At 51.0% G+C, this 20,584-nt stretch overlaps 11 protein-coding genes across 11 annotated transcripts; 3 read left to right on the top strand and 8 right to left on the bottom strand.

The window, feature by feature from the left end:
• Nucleotides 1–77: 77 nt before the first annotated feature.
• Nucleotides 78–1,693, bottom strand: N7462_007354 (SWIB/MDM2 domain-containing protein; the record flags this gene model as incomplete). Its single annotated transcript, XM_057079072.1, has 3 exons — nt 78–596; nt 665–1,551; nt 1,603–1,693. 3 exons carry the CDS (start codon nt 1,691–1,693, stop codon nt 78–80), a joined length of 1,497 nt encoding a protein of 498 aa, XP_056931742.1.
• Nucleotides 1,694–2,009: 316 nt separating this feature from the next.
• On the bottom strand, nt 2,010–3,336 carry N7462_007353 (proteasome regulatory particle lid subunit RPN6; the record flags this gene model as incomplete). The annotated part of the gene is made up of 2 exons (XM_057079071.1): nt 2,010–3,016; nt 3,069–3,336. 2 exons carry the CDS (start codon nt 3,334–3,336, stop codon nt 2,010–2,012), a joined length of 1,275 nt encoding a protein of 424 aa, XP_056931741.1.
• A 231-nt stretch (nt 3,337–3,567) lies between these two features.
• On the top strand, nt 3,568–5,026 carry N7462_007352 (rRNA-processing protein SOF1; the record flags this gene model as incomplete). Its single annotated transcript, XM_057079070.1, has 3 exons — nt 3,568–3,570; nt 3,627–4,606; nt 4,666–5,026. The coding sequence occupies 3 exons, from the start codon at nt 3,568–3,570 to the stop codon at nt 5,024–5,026; spliced, it is 1,344 nt and encodes a 447-aa protein (XP_056931740.1).
• Nucleotides 5,027–5,189: 163 nt separating this feature from the next.
• Nucleotides 5,190–6,427, bottom strand: N7462_007351 (SDR family oxidoreductase; the record flags this gene model as incomplete). The annotated part of the gene is made up of 2 exons (XM_057079069.1): nt 5,190–5,819; nt 5,918–6,427. The coding sequence occupies 2 exons, from the start codon at nt 6,425–6,427 to the stop codon at nt 5,190–5,192; spliced, it is 1,140 nt and encodes a 379-aa protein (XP_056931739.1).
• Nucleotides 6,428–7,065: 638 nt separating this feature from the next.
• On the bottom strand, nt 7,066–8,235 carry N7462_007350 (phf1/phf2 family PHD finger domain-containing protein; the record flags this gene model as incomplete). The annotated part of the gene is made up of 1 exon (XM_057079068.1): nt 7,066–8,235. One exon carries the CDS (start codon nt 8,233–8,235, stop codon nt 7,066–7,068), a length of 1,170 nt encoding a protein of 389 aa, XP_056931738.1.
• A 482-nt stretch (nt 8,236–8,717) lies between these two features.
• Nucleotides 8,718–10,392, bottom strand: N7462_007349 (CaiB/BaiF CoA transferase family protein; the record flags this gene model as incomplete). The annotated part of the gene is made up of 6 exons (XM_057079067.1): nt 8,718–8,929; nt 9,002–9,295; nt 9,354–9,858; nt 9,913–10,036; nt 10,122–10,153; nt 10,219–10,392. The coding sequence occupies 6 exons, from the start codon at nt 10,390–10,392 to the stop codon at nt 8,718–8,720; spliced, it is 1,341 nt and encodes a 446-aa protein (XP_056931737.1).
• A 203-nt stretch (nt 10,393–10,595) lies between these two features.
• On the top strand, nt 10,596–11,416 carry N7462_007348 (riboflavin synthase; the record flags this gene model as incomplete). The annotated part of the gene is made up of 3 exons (XM_057079066.1): nt 10,596–10,626; nt 10,683–10,805; nt 10,869–11,416. 3 exons carry the CDS (start codon nt 10,596–10,598, stop codon nt 11,414–11,416), a joined length of 702 nt encoding a protein of 233 aa, XP_056931736.1.
• Nucleotides 11,417–11,701: 285 nt separating this feature from the next.
• On the bottom strand, nt 11,702–13,081 carry N7462_007347 (Brix domain-containing protein; the record flags this gene model as incomplete). Its single annotated transcript, XM_057079065.1, has 2 exons — nt 11,702–12,820; nt 12,875–13,081. The coding sequence occupies 2 exons, from the start codon at nt 13,079–13,081 to the stop codon at nt 11,702–11,704; spliced, it is 1,326 nt and encodes a 441-aa protein (XP_056931735.1).
• Nucleotides 13,082–14,140: 1,059 nt separating this feature from the next.
• On the bottom strand, nt 14,141–16,164 carry agm1 (phosphoacetylglucosamine mutase PCM1; the record flags this gene model as incomplete). The annotated part of the gene is made up of 6 exons (XM_057079064.1): nt 14,141–15,013; nt 15,075–15,569; nt 15,630–15,644; nt 15,724–15,868; nt 15,991–16,004; nt 16,072–16,164. 6 exons carry the CDS (start codon nt 16,162–16,164, stop codon nt 14,141–14,143), a joined length of 1,635 nt encoding a protein of 544 aa, XP_056931734.1.
• Nucleotides 16,165–16,632: 468 nt separating this feature from the next.
• Nucleotides 16,633–17,836, bottom strand: N7462_007345 (PGAP3/PER1 family protein; the record flags this gene model as incomplete). Its single annotated transcript, XM_057079063.1, has 4 exons — nt 16,633–16,687; nt 16,759–17,533; nt 17,605–17,647; nt 17,711–17,836. The coding sequence occupies 4 exons, from the start codon at nt 17,834–17,836 to the stop codon at nt 16,633–16,635; spliced, it is 999 nt and encodes a 332-aa protein (XP_056931733.1).
• A 761-nt stretch (nt 17,837–18,597) lies between these two features.
• rmtA (protein-arginine omega-N methyltransferase HMT1) lies at nt 18,598–20,035 on the top strand (the record flags this gene model as incomplete). The annotated part of the gene is made up of 7 exons (XM_057079062.1): nt 18,598–18,695; nt 18,751–18,764; nt 18,844–18,863; nt 18,935–19,044; nt 19,114–19,445; nt 19,503–19,974; nt 20,029–20,035. The coding sequence occupies 7 exons, from the start codon at nt 18,598–18,600 to the stop codon at nt 20,033–20,035; spliced, it is 1,053 nt and encodes a 350-aa protein (XP_056931732.1).
• Nucleotides 20,036–20,584: the final 549 nt, after the last annotated feature.

The raw sequence follows: 20,584 nt of genomic DNA, 5'->3' as shown, positions 1-20,584 counted from the left end.
AACACCGCACAAGCGCCACAAATAAAAGCATCAGAGCACATAAGAAACCGCAATACGGCATATAGACCTGAGTTCGATTATCGAGCAACTGTAGCCTCAGGCTTCGCCAGCAGATACCGGACTGCCTCCTTTGCCACAGGGGTTTCCCAGGCACCCTCGGAGCCTCCACGGCGGAACTCAGGCCCACTTCCATCGCCAACACCTCCAGCATCGCCAAGAATTGTCTCGAGATCCCGACGCTGTGAGTTAACCCAGCGACGCAAGAAGGTGGCAGGGTCCTTGCTGAGGGCAGTGTAAAAAGAGTGGCGGGCACGAGAATGGGTGAGTGCTTGAACAATGAGTGCAACTTGATCATCCAAAGAGGCAATCTGGCGCATGCCGGCAGTGTACTGCGGGTTTTGAGTGAGAGCCATCATCTTCTGACGCAGAGGGTCCTCAACCGCCACCTGGATGTCATAGATGGTGGGGCTGGGATCCTTGTGAAAGTCTTCGTCGACGCGAATAGTGTAGGGAAGCTTGATTGGATCCATGGGGCTAGTATGCGGTCCAATACTTTCGGGTATTTGTGGGAAGAACATTTGCTCTCGACCAAAGATCTGCGAAAATATTAGCGATTTACCTATGAAGCCGGAAGGTCATGATCCCATAGAAGCGAATCACATACCGAACGCAGGCGATGGTCGCAGCGCACCTGCCGCTTTTCTTCGTCTTCTTGCAGCTCCATTGCGCGGATGTAATCCCAGATTCCGAGAACGATCCCGCTACGGGTCTCCTCCTCGACATCAAGGACTTCGGCAAGCTCCTTACTTAACTTGTACCTTTCGGGTGTCTCGTCCCGTACCAAGCTGATGGTGACATTCATATTTTCCTGGGAACTGCGCGAGAATTGTAGGCTATCAAACTCGGCAGCTGGGGGGGCCGAAGTCGTGTTGGGCGGCAACTGGGGCTTGTTCCAGTTAACCGGCTTCACTTCATCTGGAACAGCATTCGCTGGCTTGTCAAAATCGACAGTAATCGTTTTGAAGAAATGCGAGAAACGCTGAAATTGCTTCTTTGGCACCGATTTCTTGCTTTCCCCCTCCTTATCTTGATCCATAGCATCGCCATCGGTTTTGCTCTGGTCATTCTCGTCTTCATTTTCTGGAACAGTCGGATCATTATTGTCGTCGAGAAGTCGGCCTTCGATGCGCACTTTATAACGGCCAGAACCGGGGTTGCTGCCGACCTCTTGCCAGGGCTGGTTTTCAACAGTGTTGGTGATCCAGATGCGCATAGTGCGGTATTTCTTCATCGTCTTGCTGATAGAATCCTGAATATCCAATCGCTTGCGAACGATCGCGGCATCCAGTCGCTTCTCAAGATCGCGCAAGCTCTTGTATTGTTCGACGCCCTCCCCGATAACCACTTCTTCGATCCCATCGGGAATGTTCTTGTCTGTCGGCTTGCGGCTGCGGCGGAGAGACGCATCGTTAGGATGAGGCATCGCACGCTGCGCAGGCATGTATTGTGGGTTGACAGCGTGCTGGGGCATTGGAACAGGCATCGCGCCAGCTACACCCGGGTTAGATCAGCGGTAGGGGGAAGAGTGGAAAGGGAACAAACCTGGTCCCGGGGGCCGACGGGGCGTGGCTGGAGACCGCTGAGCGGTCTGAGGATAGCCCCTCGCGTAGTTGGGCTGCATTGGGGCGTTCATTGGCGATCAAGGACGCAGTGGCTCCAGCTAGATGGAGAAGGTGGATGTTGAGGACAGGCGGACGAGAAGTCGCGATTCTTTGCCGCTCAGCCTAACCCGATTTGGAAAGTCGCGAATAACACCGTAGATGCAGCTTTTGGGAAGACGATCGCCAACCCATACAAAAATAATGAGATCAAAGGATAATAAAATTTGATTTATTGCAATGCATTTTTGCCCAATAGAGAAACAGCTAACGATGCAGATCGTGCATAATCTTGATTATTTCCTAAGAGTCAACATGATCGCGTTGCCCGGGAGCCATTGTCCGCCTCATCTATTCCAGAAGTGACGCCTGGTTAGTATACAGTCCCTCCACCACATTGCTGAGCTTCTCGATCGTTTCCAGCGCAGCATCGTACGCTTGATCACGCGAAGTCTCATCGTACACAATCAGACAACCCGAGCCCTGGTCCAATACACCGATGATTACTTTATCTAGGATCATCTGCGACAGCTTCCGCTCCACCTGCTGTGTATCCAGGCCAACCATTTTGGCAACATGGTCCAACTCCACGCGACTGAAGGGCTCAATGACCTTGATCAAGTTCTGCTCCAGCATGGCGTCATAGAGGCGGCGAAGATGATTTCGGATGAAGACGTCGCCGCCGAGTTCGAACCGGTAGTCTGAGAGGGCTTTCTCATATTCTTCCAAGGAGCGATTGGCGTGAGCTCGCGCCACGGCCTTCATAGCCTCCAGACGCGGGCTGGCATACTTCTGGGCCTGTTTTGAGCCCAGAAGTTGGGTGACATCATCAACTAGATTTAGCATAATCTTGCACAGCAGCATGTACTGCAAAGCAGCTGTGGCCAACTCCCCTTCGTCAAGCGAGTTATATCCCTCCAATGCCTCAATAAAGTAGGAGAATGCAGTGTTGAAGTCCTTGTCCTCCGCATGCAGCTGGCCGCTCTGCATATCCAATCCAGCCTGCAAATTGGGTGGTGTGTAGACAGACGCAGCCGATGTCCGCGCAGCGGTTAGGGCAGCACGTGCCTTCGCCTGGTTGCCCAGGGCATGGTATACCCGCGACTCGAGCAGCTGCACCTCTACCAACATGAGCTTATCATCCAGGCGTTTAAGCTCGCGCAGCAAAGAGTTGATGAGGGTGAGAGCATCGTAATAAGTTTTCTTCTCCATATAGATCGCGACTAGGCGTGCTTGGAGGTTCTGTCGCAGGAATGAACGCCGCTCAGCAATAGCCCACTCTATGCATGATTGGATCACGGCAACTTGAAGATCGAGGGTCTTGGGGATTTCGCTGATAAGGTCCAAAAGTTGACGAACTATTGAAAACATTAGCATGACAGTTGGAGATGATTGATAGCCACTTCTTACCCAGCTTGGCAGTCTTCGCTTTGGCAAATGACGAAAAGGTGTCCCGGCTGGTCTTGATGAGGTCTGCAATCTCTTGTGGCTTCTGGTCATCCCGATAAAGCTGACCGAGTCCAATCAAAGCCTGCTCATAGTCTCGCGATGATGCCTCTGTCGACCCCGGGCCATCTGAGAGGATCTGCTGATAACTGCTGGCGGCTTTCGAAGGGTCCTGTTTCGCCAGGTCCCGGACTTCCTGTATCCGCGGCGAGACCTGCAGGGAAGCGGCCATGATGGAGCAGACAATCAAAGGGATAGACGGAAAGCGAAGGCGTTAGGATGCGAGAAAAGGGCGTAGAGAATGGTTGATGGAAGGATGGGTGATAGGTCGGCCAAGCGTGAGCCGGGGAGCTTGAAGCTGGCAGCTCGCCGCTCTCACCGCCCGCTTAGCAAATCTGCCCGTTAACAGAAAAAAAGTTCAGCGGCCTTTCTTCACTTTCTTTGCAAACGCTCAACCGCCACCATGGTAAATTTCTGATCCAGTTCCTTTACCTGGTCTGAAAAGATACTAACTCTCTGCAGAAAATCAAAGCCCTTTCCCGCTCTGTGGCTTCCCAGCAGGCCCCCGGGTCTTCGACTGTCCGCCAGTCTCGCAATCTTGACCCATCTCAGCATCCTTTTGAGCGGGCTCGTGAGTATACTCGAGCTCTCAATGCAGTCAAAATGGAGCGCATGTTTGCCTCTCCTTTTGTAGGGCAAATGGGAGAAGGTCATGTCGACGGTGTCTACACTATGGCTAAAGACCCCGGCTCTCTCGAGCGCTTTGCAAGTGGTAGTGGCGACGGCGTGGTGAAAGTGTGGGACTTGACGACTCGCGAAGAAATTTGGAATACTCAAGGACACGAGAATATTGTAAAAGGAGTGTGCTGGACGCCTGATCGGAAACTTCTTTCTTGTGCAAGCGACAAGACCATCAAACTCTGGGACCCATATAACTCAACTCCCGAGGCTCCCCCAATGGCCAGTTACTTGGGCTCCGGTGCATTTACTGCGCTTTCGCACCACCGTGACCATACATCTTTCGCCGCCGCCTCGTCCATGATATCCATCTATGATCTCTCCCGTCCTTCATCCACGCCCTCTCAGACTTTGCATTGGCCGACAAGCGTTGACACAATCACCTCGCTTGCTTTTAACCAGACCGAGACATCAATTCTTGGATCCACCGCCATTGATCGGTCTATCATCATGTACGACCTACGGACTTCATCACCAGTACATAAGTTGGTCTTGAAGCTGGCATCCAATGCCATTGCATGGAATCCTATGGAGGCTTTCAACTTCGCAGTTGCCAATGAAGACCATAATGCTTATATCTTTGATATGCGAAAGATGGATCGAGCTCTAAATGTGTTGAAGGATCATGTTGCTGCTGTGATGGACGTTGAATTCAGTCCCACTGGTGAGGAACTAGTGACTGCGTCGTATGATCGGACCGTTCGTCTTTGGGACCGAAACCGCGGCCACTCTCGTGACATTTACCACACGAAGCGGATGCAACGGTATGGTTTTCCTTTCTCAGGCCAACATCATGTGCGATGAGTACTGACTTTCTTTGTAGTGTTTTCTCCGTTAAATTCACGCCCGACAGCAAGTACGTCTTGTCTGGATCTGATGACGGCAATGTTCGTTTGTGGCGGGCCCATGCTTCCGATCGCAGCGGTATCAAGAGCGCGCGCCAGCGTACGAAGTTGGAATATGATCAAGCCCTCATCAAGCGGTATGGCCACATGCCCGAGATCCGTCGTATCAAGCGCCAGCGCCATCTGCCGAAGCCTATTAAGAAGGCTGGTGAGATTAAGCGCGACGAGCTGGGTGCTATCAAGAGACGTGAGGAGAATGTGCGCAAACATACCAGCAAGGCCAACCTCAAGTCGAGACAGAGTGAGCGTGAGAAGATGATCTTGACCCGCGAGCAGTAAATTCCGCCTACTGTTACTCGGGTCATTTTGGATCGAGTTTTTGTTCTAGGTTTCGCACCTAATTCGACAACTACGGGCTCTCCAGAGATCATTGCATGGCTTGCCAGTTTTGTATACACTGTCACATTGATTTGATGGGTATTGGTGGCCGGTTCACTGAAGATCAGACATTTCTCTTCGACGGCCTAAGTGAATATCGGCCTTCACTAGGAACGTCTCGTTCAGAGTGACTTGAGAACACAGCATTATCGATTCCACTCAGATCCCGCGCCACCTTCTGAATTGCATCAGGCAAGACAGCATACCAATTCACCAGCTTTGCAAATGTTGGCAGCCTTATCACACCAGCATGTCCGGAATCAACTGCAGAAACGATTTCCCTTGCAACCTGCACCGGATCCATCACGGGGGCAAAGAAGTGGTTTGGTGTGCGAATCCAATCGAATAGTGGTGTTGACATCTGTCCTACCTCCACCAACAGCATCTTTATCCGCTCATCACGGCGGATCTCGGCCTCGAGGGTTCGGTGCAACGCACTGAGTCCTGCTTTGCTTGCGGAGTAGTCTGATAACCCTGCTGGGGATAGTTGGCCCAGCACCGAGCTAATAGTGACAACGGTTCCTCCATTCTCGGATTTGGCTATGATATCCGGCAGAAAGACTTGATAGAGATGGAATGCTGCCATCGTATTGGTTCGCATCGTCTTCTCAAATGCTTCTGCTGGCAATTTCAGAAGCGAATCTCCATGGATTCGAGCTGCAGCACAATTGATAATGATAGTCGGAGTCCCAATCTATAGCATGCATTAGCGGACATGGAGTCAAGAAGCACAGAATTCACCCAAATATTCTTCATCCGATTTTTCCGTAGACATGAGGAAAGTAAACCTACCTCCTCGTCAATTCTAGTTCTCACTCTCTCCAGCGCCTTCCGATCCCCAACATCACACTGATAATACTGAATATTATCCCCAAACACCTCGTCCTGTTCGCGTGATCCAAGCTCTCTGATATCCAAAACCACTACACTCGCCCCTTTCATTCCATATATCTGCGCAATCAACAGACCCAGTCCGCTAGCACCGCCGGTAACAAGCACTACCTCACGCGCCGCGTCGACGGTACGTGGAAGCCCATGTGCCACACGGTGGTTGACGACTCGCACGACGAGCAGAGCCGTTAGCGCAATAGCATATGCGACAGAAATGATAAAAGCCGGGTGTTTGGTGGGTGTGACTTGCGCGCGCAGACAGAGAACGATGATCCAGGCGATGAATGGGCTAAACAGAGTTCGATTGAGCACGTGGAGGAGAGTGTCGATGGTGAAGTAATGCGACCAGGGTTTTGGCGGCGATGGGGCTTGTAGGATGGAAGAGGAGGTTATGATTGGCGGAGACGACATTCTGGCCTTCGTTTCTTTTCCGCCTCTTGATCTTGGGATTGGCCTGCCTGTTGTTTGGCTGCTCTGTTGCAGGATGGATACGGCAATATGGGATGGACGATATGGGTTGTGCTTTTGCTGGTGCGTTTATGTGGCCTTCGTGGCCGGCGGATTGATCAAGTAAGATGCGCAAGGCCTGTATATGCTAAATCATTACTAGAATCGACAGGTCTTCTTTTCTTAAACCTGGATTCTGCGTCGTTTGAATCTGAAGATGTTTGGAGAAATGGAGAAATGTCAGCGCGCGTTAGTGTGGGGCTGATAAGGTGTCGATAACAAGATGCTTTCCGACTGAGGTATCAAGTATTTGTCGACAGATCGACCCATCGTCGGCTTTCATGGACTCGGATTGTTTTCTTGTCTCAGTCAATTGAGGCCATAGATCTTCTATTTATATGGGCTTATGCATTTTTTAGATCATTTGAATCCAAACACTAAGATCGGAGGACAATGCTGGAGCCGTTATCGCTACAGTTATTTATTTGGTAGATTTTGTGGGTAGTGGTACAAATCCCTGTCATTACTGCGTAGCAACTCATTAAGTACGTCTCTGGGCAAAACAAAGCCAAAAATTTATCTATGCATCCGTCCATATTCCTTCATAGGTACCTCCGGTTGGGTATGCCCCTGGGACACTCTCCCCAGATCCCAGCAGGAGCTTCAGCCCTGGCGGGGCCATGCAGGCTGTGGCTGAATGTTTTAGATTCCGGGCTCTCATGCAGAACATTAAGGTCTGCTGGGTCGAGAGAGGCCGAGAAGCCATTTCCGGCTCGCGGATAGAGTCGGTGATCATCGATCTCGCTGTCTCCCTCTGTCTCCGGCTCCGACTCATCTGGAGTCGTCTGTCGGGATGCAAACGAGGTAGCTGACCGCTCTCGGGATCGGTTTGAGGGGGAAGAAGTGGTGGATGCCAGAGGAGCATTGGATGTAGAGTTGGTTCGCGATCTCTTGCGAACGATGGGGTTGGGGCCGACTTCGGACAGATCCTCAGATGACGTGCGTGATCTCTTCTTTAGGGGCTGCGAAGAGAAGGAAGACTCGGTTTCCAGAGTCTTTGGGCGTGGAGCTTGTTGAATGTTGAATTTTGAAGCCGGCTTATCCCTCATGTTGGCCGGGAACATGGATACAGATGGGTTCAGGTTCGAGATGTTGACCAGAAGCTCAACAAGATGAGCGTGTGAGAGATTTGAGAGGTACGCACGTCTCTCATCTGGTGAGAATCGATCACCACCGACCTCGAGCCGGGGTGCTGGTTGCAGGCGAGGGTGGATGATCCTGGTCGTCCTGTCTTGCCGGACATCGACATTCGACTGGCGCGACATAGGCATAGGCTTGCCGCAATTGCGACACAGCCATTCCATATCTGCGATCTGGATCACTTCATCGGGGATTGGTGGATCATGGCATTTCTGATGCCATGTCTCGTTGCATCCGTCGCAGAACACGATGGTGTTGGTCTCAGGGCTGTGCCCCCGGCCGCAAAGGGCACAGACGACATTTGCCTCCTTCTTCCGAGAAGGGCCTTTGCGCTTTCCAGTGGCAGCGCTGGTTACCGTTGCCGCGGGAATAAATGCGGCTGGTGCTTTGAGAACCCGGCCAGTCCGGCTGGTACGGGCATCGTTGCTATCGGCCCAGCCCAGCTCCTCCGACCCGACATGCTCCAACGAGCTTCCAACAAGAACGTGGGCCGGAAGGACCTCGTCCTTGCGGGTACCCAGCGGACCATTGTCGGAATCGGAGAGACTAACATAGTTGCTTGATATCTTCATGTCGTCGTTTCAAACGACGATGGTAATTGAATGCGAGAAGAGGTGGGAGAGACTGAGCAAGCGAGAGGAGAGGAAGGGAAATCCGAAGGGATATTTGTATCCCACTGGGGATATCTACCTGTAAAATATCAATAGATGCCTATCTATTGGCTTCCTTGAATGGGCCAATCCATGGAGGCAGCGAGACGAATACTGAATTGGGAACGTCGAGGCGACCCAAAGTCTGTATAGACTCACGTGACGGGCATGGACAAGATGGTGGTTACGGTGTCCCATTCCAGCACTCAGAAAACAATACGTGTATATAATCTAGTATTCCGTCGAGTCGTCAAAAAGTTATAGTCTTGTTCCTTGTAGATAACCATGGTAATGTATCGCTGTTTCATGATGTCTCATAAAGTGGAATCATTCTATATACAATTGTGTAAAGGCCATCCCTTTGCACCTCAGCCTAATCCCTTCTGATCTATCGTGTCTGGTCTCTAGGACAAAACGCCTTCCTCTTTCAATCGTGCAATATCTGCCTCCTTATATTCCAGAATGCTGCCCAGGATCTCGTCGGTGTGTTGGCCGAGGGTTGGAGGGGGTGTGCGCACACCGGGTGTGGCCTCGGAGTATTTGATGGGAGTGTTGACCAGCTTGATCGGGCCACAGGCGGGGTGCTCGACTTCGGTCACCATATTTCTGGCAAGAACTGCTCAAAATAATTAGGTTTCCAGATGGTTCTGTTAGATGAGAGGGTTTGCCTATCAGACAGAATACGTACCGTGCTCATGGTTCAAGGTTCCCTGGATATCATTGACGGCTGCATAGGGCATTCCACTACCCTCAAATATCTCCAGCCATTCTTGAGTGGTTTTTTGTACGGTCGTGGTCTCAATCAATCCATCGATTTCCGCTCGATGCTTCACTCGATCGCTGTTGGTAACAAAGCGGACATCGTTCTTCCACTCGGGGAAACCGAGTCGATCACACAGCACGCCAAACAAACGATCATTTCCACCACCAAAGAGAATATCACCATCGAGGGTTTTATAGCTCCGGTAAGGGACAATCGAGGCTAGAAAAATAGGGCATCAGTAGTTGAAAAGGGTTTAGAAGACGGCGTGGTCACTCACGATGCGCCGTACCCCAGCGTCCAGAATCCTTTTCCCCGCTAATTAGAGCCGAGCTAGCCAGATTGGCCAAGGTTGCAACCTGGCAATCACTTAAGCAAGCATCAATGTGTTGGCCTTTGCCGGTTCTAACTCGAGCAAGCAGAGCTGCCATGATGGCATTCGAGGTATACAGCCCAGTGGTCAGGTCCGTGACAGCAACACCCACTTTGACGGGGGGTCCGTCCCGTGAGCCGGTAATGTGCATCAACCCCATCTCTGCCTCCACCATGACATCGTAGCCCGCGCGGTTGCTGTATGGTCCCGTTTGGCCGTAACCAGTAATACTGGCGTAGATCAACTTGGGATTGATCTTCCGCAGAGTCTCATAGTCCATGTTGTACTTCTTGAGTGCACCGGGAAGATAGTTCTCAACGAGGACATCACATTCTTTTGCAAGCTTGTGCAAGATTTCAACTCCCGACTTGTGCTGGAAAGAGAGCCCCAGGGATTTCTTATTACGATTGACCTGGAATCCTGCATGAGTATACTCATGTATTTCAGCATTCAAGGGGCCACATACCGCAAGATAATAAGCGCTCTCGCCGGGGCCTTTCTGAGACGCATCTTCATACTTGGCATATGGTGGACCCCAGGCTCGAGTATCATCGCCTCGTATGGGGTGTTCGACTTTGATGACGTCCGCACTTTGAAGAGCAAAGGTCAGTAGCTGTCCAATGGCCTTTGGGAGTGGACAATGTCGCCAAACTGTGCTTCAATGGCTTCACATACCCCAAATCACCTAAGATCTGAGTACAATATGGCTATACGGGCGACAGATCAGTATAGATCAAGACAGAAAGGTAAAAGATGCCTTAACCAGACTTACTCCCGCCAGGACTCGTGTCATATCAAGCACTCGGATACCAGCCAAGGGTAATGTTTCATTCAAAGCCGACGTTGCGCTGGAGTATCTCCGCAACGGAGACACGCGCCGCAAAGAATTGCTGGCCCAGCATGGCCGCGATCGCTGGGCAACCGCCTGAATCCTGAACGCAAACATCCTCTGAGCCACCGAAAACACGAACTTGTGTAAATGTACAAGCAAAAAAGGATCCAGGCCACGAGTTCAGGAGGGTTAAATCACCGCTAGGATAGATCGAAACTCCGCCAAAACGCCGACACCGCTCGGAGCGGGCCCCGAAGCCGAGGTCGACCGACCCCAACTCGTTTCCCATGCAGATCTGCCTACCCACACTCACAACAATGTTTACTGGCCTGGTTGAGACCATTGGGAGTGAGTATGCTAACTTTGACATGAAGACTCCGCCAAGACTGAAAATCCCAATCTAGCTGTCACGGCCCTGGAGCCCCTCGACACGTCGTCGAGCGGGGGCGGGGGCACGTCGCTCACCATCTCCGACTGCGAGGAGATTCTCTCCGACGCTCACCTGGGCGATAGCATTGCTGTCAACGGTATCTTTCACCCCGTATTTAGCTTTTGCTGAAGAGTTACTGTTTCTGACAGCGAGTATGAAGGAACCTGCCTCACCGTTACGGCGTTCGACAAGACCTGGTTCAAGGTTGGAGTCGCGCCAGAGACCTTGCGACGCACCAACCTTGGGTCTCTCCAGACTGGCTCGAACGTGAACCTCGAACGTGCAGTAGCTGCAGACACTCGTATGGGTGGTCATTTTGTGCAGGGCCATGTTGACACCGTCGCGAAGATTCTGTCCATCACGCCTGACGGGAACTCCTTGGTGTTCCGGCTACAGCCGCGGGATACGGACGTGCTGCGCTACGTGGTGGAGAAGGGCTATGTGACCCTCGACGGAGCCAGTCTGACAGTGACCAAGGTAGTCGATGGCGAGGACGGATACTGGGAGGTCATGCTCATTGCCTACACTCAGGGGAAGGTTGTGACAGCAGGCAAGAAGCCTGGCGACGAGGTCAATGTCGAGATCGACATTGTGGGCAAGTATGTTGAGAAGAGCGTTCAGGGTTATTTTGCCGGCACGGCCAATGGGGATTTTGCAATTCTCGAGAAAATGGTGGCCCGCATTGTTGACGAGAAGCTCAAGAAATAAAGAGCCAACCAAAATGAGAGATACGAGTTACGTAGCTTAACGAAGATCTGAACAAAAAAGTGTCCATTTTTGAGGCTTATTCTAAACTTTTATTCGCATACGCCATGTAAATGTACAAAACTAAACCGTCAAGAAGTTCGTGGGTATAGATTAGGATCACTGAGGGCCTTGGGGAGATGGTTCCAAGCCAGAGTATATGAGCCACTGGAAGAAGCAAATGAGCAGCGTTGATTCGACCACAGCAGATGCTCTTCCATGTGAAGACAAAGTGGGACATGGGGTCATTTACTCCTCCATAGAATCATCGGAGTCTTGCTCCTGCTCGGCACCCTCGGCGTCCTCATCATCAAAGTCATCACTGAGCCAGTCATCACCGTCCATGTCGACATCTTCATCATCTTCTTCCACCTCTTCGCCATTAGCCTTGGCCTTGGCCTTATCCTTCTTCTTACGTTCAATGTTCTCTTTCTGCAGCTTCTTCCGCGCCTCCTTCTCCTTTCGTCGGGAGTCCCAGCTCTTCTTCATGGACTTGACTTCATCCGCAGACTTTGTGATGAAATCGTGCCACATAATTGCACCGTCGCAGACACCCTCTTCGACTTTCATCAGGCGAAGCTTCATGCGGGGACCAAGTTCGACGAGCTTAACAGCGCGTTTCTCGACGCCCGGGGTAGCAGCAGCCTTCTCTTTGTCGCCAGCTCTTTGGCGTTGTGCCTCGCGCTTGTTCAGGACTTTGCGTGTCGTGCTTTCCGCAATTTCAACCTCGGCATCTGTGTCCAGTTCAGTCTCACTAGCAGAAGTGTAGCCAGCGGCGGATGGATCGAGGAGATAATCGGCCGCATCCTCCAGCTTTCCAAGATTTGGAACAGCTGTCTTTTTCTTATCCCTGTTGCGGATTTCCTTCGGGTCTAAACGACGAATGCGCTTTGAGACGCCAGTCTTCTTCGTGGCGATGGCGTAATGTCGAAGATTCAGGATGTAAGAGCCATCGTCGGACTCGGATTGCTCTCGGTTGAGAAGCATTACACGGCGAATAGAGGACAGTGGCGTGGCTTGGGGGTTGATCGGGGGGAAGAGAGATTGGAAGATGGTGGTTGTGAGGGTCTCGAGACGCTTGGGCACTTTTGATTCCTCCGTAGCATCTGGCGAATTGAAGTTATTCATAACCAGTAGCGGCGGAGTCTTGTGGTCCTGTCCACCGCTTCTCGGGCGCTTCAATGATCGTTCGACATCCTTGCAGAGCGAGTAGCTCTCAACTTGGAAGTGCAAAGTGGGTCCTCGAGGGGTCACGGCGAGACGCATGTTCGTGTTGCCAGTCTTGGACTTGGAGAATAGCATAAGATGTGTGACACCGAGAGGACCAGCCATCACGGTATAATCGCGCAGGCGGTTGGATTTACGTTCCTTCATTCGATTAGAATTGATCTCAAGCTCGGACACATTCAGGAGGTATCATACCTTCAATCGCACAGCAGTATCGGGTTCCATCATTTGTCGAACATCCTTGACCAGCTGGCTGACACTGGAGCCGACCTGAGAAGCGCCAGTTCTAATGACCATCGACTTTGGGGTCTTGGACATCGTGGCAGCGGCGCTCTTGTTGGCTGCAGAAGAGGCATTTTGCGGCCGCAAGTGGGTGCGCTTCTTAACACGTGCTTTGGCCATTGCTGATTCCGTAAGAATGAAAACAATGGAGCTGATATCGAGTACAAGCTACAAAAGTTGCACTTGAGACCCGAAGTTTTTTTTTGTCTCCAGAAAATCCAGGCGGAGCCTGCGCGGATCAAAGATGTTGCGCGGACCCACTTAAATTTAGGATCCCAATCGGCATATACTTTGAAGACCAGGTCAAGACCGGCGCAACGCTTTTTTCAAAAAAAAAAAAAAAAAAAAAAAAAACCTCGAAGTTGGACGTAATAGAAGGTAAATCAATCCAATCAACTTTCTTATACTATAGGCTGTGCGCTAGCTAATATTTATATCATCTATCTCCGTGGGACCTTCTACGGCAAATCCAGTATCATTTTCTCCCAAAGAGTACATGAAGCCGAACATATCATCTTCATTCTCTTTGTGTTCCCGATTTGATTGATACTACTCTCCATGGGAAAATTTTGCAGAGCACCGGGATAGGCTTTCACGGCAAGTTTAAGTCTGGACCTCGCAATATCCTTGTGATCAGAGATATCGCAGCTCGCGGCCTTCATTTCCCATCGGATAGCAAGACCATATAGACCAAGTCTGTAGAACGATTCGAACAGCAAAAAACAGCTTTCGCTCGTTAACCAGTAGAACTGTGAGATTTGGCAGCGGTTAGATGGCTTCCTAGGCAGGCAGCTCCTGTGAAGCCTTAAGCCTTTGTTGGGTAGCCACATACTTAGTCAGCACTCAGCTTACATGCGGTAGCCTCTACGTATTAGAATGGACACCTTTTACCATCCCAAGCTTACTTCACGTAACATCCTTCTAAACTAAGGAATTTATGCACATCCTTAGTATAGAAATTCAAAAGCTCTAGATTTGATAATCTCATGGGGTCATCTAGTGGGGGTTACAATGAGCGTGACTTTCGTTACTACATCAAATGATGATATGGAAAACATTTTGCTAGTCATACGCTGCTCTCAGAGGAGGCTACCGAATACCAGGACGCTGTCGTGATCTTTTTTTACCAGGACGGTAGTGACAATATACACCGCCTTCCTATAGAGGTCTGCTTTCCGCCTACTGCTGAGCCTCAGCAGAGCCAGCCTCGCGAACAGCATTGGCAACGCGAGTCGCGAGGTCATCCGCCTCGGACCGGCTAGCAGCCTCGGCATAAACACGAACAGCATCTTCAGTGCCACTGGCACGAGCAAAGCTGCGGCCCTTGTTATATCGAGACTGCAGGGATTCAATCTTGGCCTGAAGACCAGCGGGAGACTCCAGCTTGCGCTCGGCATCGTAGGCCTTGAAAATAGAGCGATCGTTGACCTCAACACGCACCAGGCGGGATGGGAGGTCAGTGTAGGTTCCCAGCCACTCCTTTGGGGTCCAGCCCTTGTGGGCCAGGATGGCCTCCACGAGAAGCATGTCAGAAAGTGCATCACCAACAGCCTGGTTGATGAGTTCGGTCAGAGCCTGGAGACATTCCAGGGAACGCTGCTGAGCCGGTGACTGGGGCTCAGTGTTCTTAATGACCTTGAGAGCATTCTCTGAGAAGGTGACGGTGCCGTGGCCATTGGCCTCGAAGTAGACACCGACATCAAAGCGCAAGGCGGCGTGGTGAAGGTGCTTCACACCAGTGTTGGTGCAGATGATGGGCAGCTTCAGCACCTTCTCGATATAGTCAGTGCTGGAGCCGTTGGCATAGGCAGTCTGAACAACACCGATCTTAAGCTTGGAGGCAATGCCAGCACTGCGGGCAAGATCACCGATGAAAGAAGCGGCAAGAGTGGCAATACGGTCACCATCAAGGAGTCGGAATACATTGCTCTCATCAATGAAGTAGTAAACCAGACGGTCAGCATCGCCGTCAAGAGAGGCGCACCGATCAAGAGCAGCAGCCTTAGAAGAGGGAGGAGCGCGCTGCTTGGTTTTGACATAATCGGCACCACACTGGAGAATGGGGTCAGAAAGCGGAATGGTTTATAAGTCAGTGGATCAATATGTAGCTCACCTCGTAGTTCAAGCTGTCAGGGTTGATCACATCATCATTGATAACCTTGATATCTAGTCCAGAACCCAGATATTTCATGAGCTCTCTCAACTTGGGGCCTCCAACTCCATTAGCACAGTCGACAGTCAGGTTACCCTGAACCTTGACTCCCCGCATAACCTTCTTGAAGGATTCGACAAGCTTCTCGTAGTATCCTTGCTCGGTAGGCTCGCCATATTCGTACTGGGTGCCAAGGGTATTCTTGCAGCGCACAACATAGTGCAGCTGAGGAGTAGTCATGTACTTGAAGTCGATGAACTCAACCTCGGTTGCGGTGAGGGCGTTGTTGAGGACACCAATGAGGCGAGAGCCGGAAGCACGGGTATCACGGGCGAAGACAACACGAGCAGGGTTGTTCATCTTCACGTCAATCTCCTTCACGAGTTCATCATAGACATCAGCGATGCTGTCAAGTGGGGCGTTCGCCAGCTTTGTTGCGTACGCCTCCCATTCGGCCTAATACAACAGTGAGTCCAAGAAAATCCAAGTCGGCGGCTGATCGGTGATAGAGCTTACTTCGAGCATTTCGCCCTGATTAGAGAAAGAAATCCGTCAGCTTTCAGGTTGCTTTGGCAAAGCCGCAGTGGCAGCCAGTCTGTTGTTTACTCACCATGGGATCGACCAACTTAACACCATTGTCCTCCGCGGGGTTGTGACTAGCAGTGACCATAACACCGATCCATTGCCCACTAAGCTTCTTTGACCGGAGACCGGCAAGCAGACCCACTGCGAAAACGACAGTGTTGAGAAGGTCACTGCGCATCCATGTCCGTCAGTCAATTTCAACCTCAACAAATAGACGATGTCAACAAATAGACGATCGCGGAGGGTGGGGAGACGGGGCAGATCGGCGTTGAGAGAAAGAGAAAGCACTTACGCCTTCATGCGAAACTGTGGGCGGGACGATAGCAGTCAGTCTCAAGCTTATAAAGAGCATGTTACGGGCTGCGCGACCTACCCCTGCGGTGCCATATTCGAAGACCTTCCCCTCGGGCTTCGTGTACTGCAGCGCCGCCTCGGTGATTGCTTTCTTGACGGCCGGAGACGCCATTGTGGCGCAAGTAGCTGCAATCAAACTGTAAATGCGAGATGAGAGTTCGAGACCAGAGACAATCGGCGCTCGATGAGGAATCACTAGAGAAGGAGGGAGAGGTAGGAGGTACTTGAAGCAGAAAAAGGAACGAGGGGCTTGGGTGAGACACGGGTTAATGCGACGGCCTTAGCGGTGAGCCAATAGCGGGGGGTTCACCCCCCACGCGTGGTACCGCTCTGTGGCAATACGACGGTTACCTCGACCAGGGTCGTGGCAATTACCAATTCCCAAGAACGCCTTACGGTAAACAAAGGTGGGGGAGACCCGTTATGCAATTATTATTAGCAACAAAATCACCAGGACTTTGGTTACCACCCTGTTGTACAAGGCACAAGCTGTTTTAGCCGCCGAGAGCGGAAATAATGCCCACCATGCTTAGGTGACAGTATATAAATGACCTATGTTTCCCACCTCCAGCATCCTACCCTACGCCTTGAGGCGATGTCCAGCAATATCATCCTGTGAATCCTTGATGAGGAATCTGTTCGACAGCATGCGTCAGCCTCGTCCAACGAGTCGAGTCGGAAGTAAAAAGACATTAGAATGACTCACGAATACCACCAGGCAGTGGGGATAACCGTGCCCAAGTGCCAGAGACTGTGGGCATCGATCAGTCCATGCCACGGGGGAAAGTCCAGCAACTCCAGACTCATGGCCAGAATAATCCATGCAACAATCATGCCGGGCCAAGCTGTCCACGACTTCAAATATTTCTGGTATCTAAAGATACTGAAACCAGTCCACATCAGATTCTGGACGATTCCAACGGCTACGTTGGCTGCCATATTATATGTATAATCCCAAGACCAGAAACTCAGGTAACAGACATGCATCGTGTAGAGCAGGATACAGATCGCGGTCCATAGTCGGCGCAATGTCGGTCGGTACTGCGGGTTCTCCAGATCCAGGCGAAAGATGCGGATGACAGCCAGATAGAGGCCATACAGGACGTTTGCGCCCGCGGCCCAGTAGTCCAGCTTCTCCGTAATGGCAAAATCTCTGGTGTGGAAGAGCATGCTAAAGGTCCAGCTGGCCAGTCCGATATATCCAAACATCATGTAGTATTTCCGGAGTGAGTGCCAGGCTGGGATGGACTCCTGGATTCGGGACATGCCATGCCAATGGGCTGCGAAGTTGAGGAAAGAGAAGAGCACCGAGAAGGGCTCCTGCATCCCCAGTATCCTTCGGAAGGGCCATTTTCCATGGAACTGAACGATCGGATTCAACATCGGGGGGTCACGAGAGACTCGACGGTCGGTTATGACGTGTTGACAAGTGTAATCGCATTCAGCAGGACAGGTCCATAACAGCAAGCGGTGATGTAGAGCTACAGACCTCAAGGTTAGCGAAGGAGAGACCATGAAAGATACGGCCATGATCAGTGAGAGGAAGACGTACGCAGCACTGAATTGCCATTCTGGCAGTTCTCTGTTTTGCAGATCTGGGTGCTTGTTAGCGACGTGAGACATGTAAACCGGTCGATCTAGGTCGAGGAGAGAGGTACCTGGACACATTCTCTGAAGTCTGGAAGATGATCTCCCAGAGACGCAGCGGATCGGCCAACCAAAAGGGCCGCAATGACCAGGACAAAAAGACTGGAAGTCTTCCCTCCACCAGCATGCAATAACATGATGATCTGACAGTGGTCTGAGGGCAAAAAACGCGTCAGCTGGGAAGGAATGGCAGTGTCCGGAGCTTCGGGTGGGCATCACGATGGGGCCCTGACGCGGGTCTTGGCAAATGATTGTTGACAGCGCGACCGTTGGAAACCCAGCCTTGTGGTTCGCCTGGTCCTGTTGTAAAATTAACCAGTGCAAATATGGAATCGCCTGGAAATGTGATGTTTCCTGACTCTTGCTGGCTTGTTGGCTCTCAAATTTTCTAGTCAAAAATGAGGATTGATTTTCAAATGCTTCGAGTTGATTGAGTTTTGGAAGGCCGGCGGGTATAGAATATATACATGTACCGAGTAGGGGTACCTACAGTACATGGACTCGGAAATTCCAGGGAATATAGTGCTCCGGCTAGAACGGACTCATTATCCCAACCCACAGACTTACGGTACTATTTGACATTGCTTTATTTGATATTCTCTCAGACCATCTTCGACCACTCTTGAACTCTACCTCACGTCATACATATTGGCACATCTGCTGCAAATGCCCAGCCCTAGGGTAATCAGGGCTACTGGGTCATGTGATATGTTCCGTTTCGGGGTTAGTGCGGGCGGGTATTTTTTGGGCGTTGAAGCTCGGTGCTTGGAAATGCTGGAAAAAAAAGTTGAGTTCGAGGGCGAACTTCTCCAATCTTTTTCGTCCAAACATTTCTTTTTTCGTCACATCTCGCCCTATTCCTACCACCTTGATAAATTTAATGTCCCAGGATAGCAATATGGATACTTCTGGATCTCCCCCGCCCCCTGGGGTTATCACCAGCAGTGCCGATCGCATGGTCGGCGCTGAGCACGCCGAGGTGCGCTACTTCACCAGGTATGGCTCCTACTCATCAGATTTGATCCCAAGTCGTGTGCTAATTAAGTCCTAGCTATGATCATCACGGTAACCCCCCTTTTTGAATCGTGCGCAATCATTCCGAAAGAGGAAATAGGCTAATGTTGCTATCATTTGTTCTTTGCAGGTATTCACGAGGAGATGCTTGTAAGTGAATCGCGATAGAATTACAGACTTTTAAGGCAGCAGGCTTATGGATTTTTTTGTCTACAATTTAGAAAGATGATGTCCGCACGAGATCCTACCGCGATTCTATCTACCAAAACCCTCACATCTTTAAGGACAAGGTTGTCCTCGATGTTGGCTGTGGTACCGGTATTCTCAGCATGTATGCACCCAGGACTGTAATTGAAGGTTGACAGACTTCCTTATGCATGATGACTGATATCCTCTATAGGTTTGCTGCTCGTGCTGGCGCCAAACATGTCATTGGTGTCGATATGTCCTCGATCATTGAGAAGGCTAAGGAGATTGTCGCTGTGAACGGCCTCAGCGATAAGGTCACTCTCCTGCAGGGCAAGATGGAGGAGGTTGTTCTCCCTTTCCCCAAGGTTGATATTATCATCTCCGAGTGGATGGGCTACTTCCTTCTTTACGAGTCCATGCTGGACACCGTGCTCTATGCCCGTGACACCTACCTCGCCCCCGGTGGCAAGATCTTCCCTGATAAGGCCACCATGTATGTGGCTGCCATCGAGGATGGCGAGTATAAGGATGACAAGATTGGATGTGAGAAATATCTTAAACATCCTGTAGAACATTAACCGTTTACTAACGCCCCACTAGTCTGGGACAATGTCTATGGCTTCAACTACAGCCCGATGAAGGAAATTGCTCTGACTGAGCCTTTGGTTGACACCGTGGAGATGAAGGCGCTCCTCACCGAGCCCTGCGAGATCATCACTTTCGACTTGAACACAGTCACCACCGCCGACCTGGCCTTCAAGGTGCCGTACACACTTACCGCCAACCGCCCCGACTTCATTCATGCCCTGATTGCATGGTTCGACATCGAGTTCAGCGCCTGCCACAAGCCCATCTGCTTCTCGACTGGCCCCCACGCCAAGTATACCCACTGGAAGCAGACCGTTTTCTATCTCCGGGATGTTCTCACCGTTGAGGAGGGAGAGACTGTCTCTGGCTACCTCGAGAACCGCCCCAATGACAAGAACAAGCGTGACTTGGACATCAACATCTCTTACAAGTTCGAGACCAACGACCCGACTCGCTTCGCTGAGGGCAGCTGTTTCTACCGGATGTGAGTGCCATTCTTTGGTTTTTCTTTGGAATTCCTACTGACTCTTCTCGCTAGGTGCTGATTTTGCTTTTGAAATCTTCGCTCTGATTTATGATCTCTTCAACACCGTCATACGTATTTTCGAGAAAATTTTCGTCATCACATGCACTGCAGCATAGTATGGGCAACCTAGGATTGGCACAGGGTGACTCGACACTCAGGTCTTGTTTCTTTTTCATTGGCGTTCTGTATCTTGGGTGGCAGGTTAAAAGGCATTACTACATGGCGCGATGCGGAGTGATGATTACGAAGCTCCTCGACTTTCCAAGTAGATATACCCCGAGTCGATGCTTAGTCTAGCAACTCCGACGCTCTTTCTCATGTCTATTGAAAATCTCTCCTTTCCCGGTAAAGTCCTCTTCATTCCGTAGTTAGTTATTCTGAAGCCTCATAAACTCCGAAATGCCAAGGCTCTTGCGTGCCATCGGCTACGACGGTAACAAATCATTATCTGATCCTCGGCTCAGGTCCGCCCCGCAATTCCTCACACGCCTACTTTAGCTCCTTCTCCGCAGTCCTTTTTTCCCTCTCCCATTTTGTTCTCTGTTTTATTCCACACTTCTCCCTCAAG

The sequence above is a fragment of the Penicillium macrosclerotiorum genome, assembly GCF_028827735.1.
Source record: "Penicillium macrosclerotiorum strain IBT 26536 chromosome Unknown utg000007l_segment0_segment0, whole genome shotgun sequence".
NCBI lineage: Eukaryota > Fungi > Ascomycota > Eurotiomycetes > Eurotiales > Aspergillaceae > Penicillium > Penicillium macrosclerotiorum.
The sequence above is the reverse complement of the archived record's forward strand: the minus strand, read 5'-3'. Positions and strand labels throughout refer to the sequence as shown.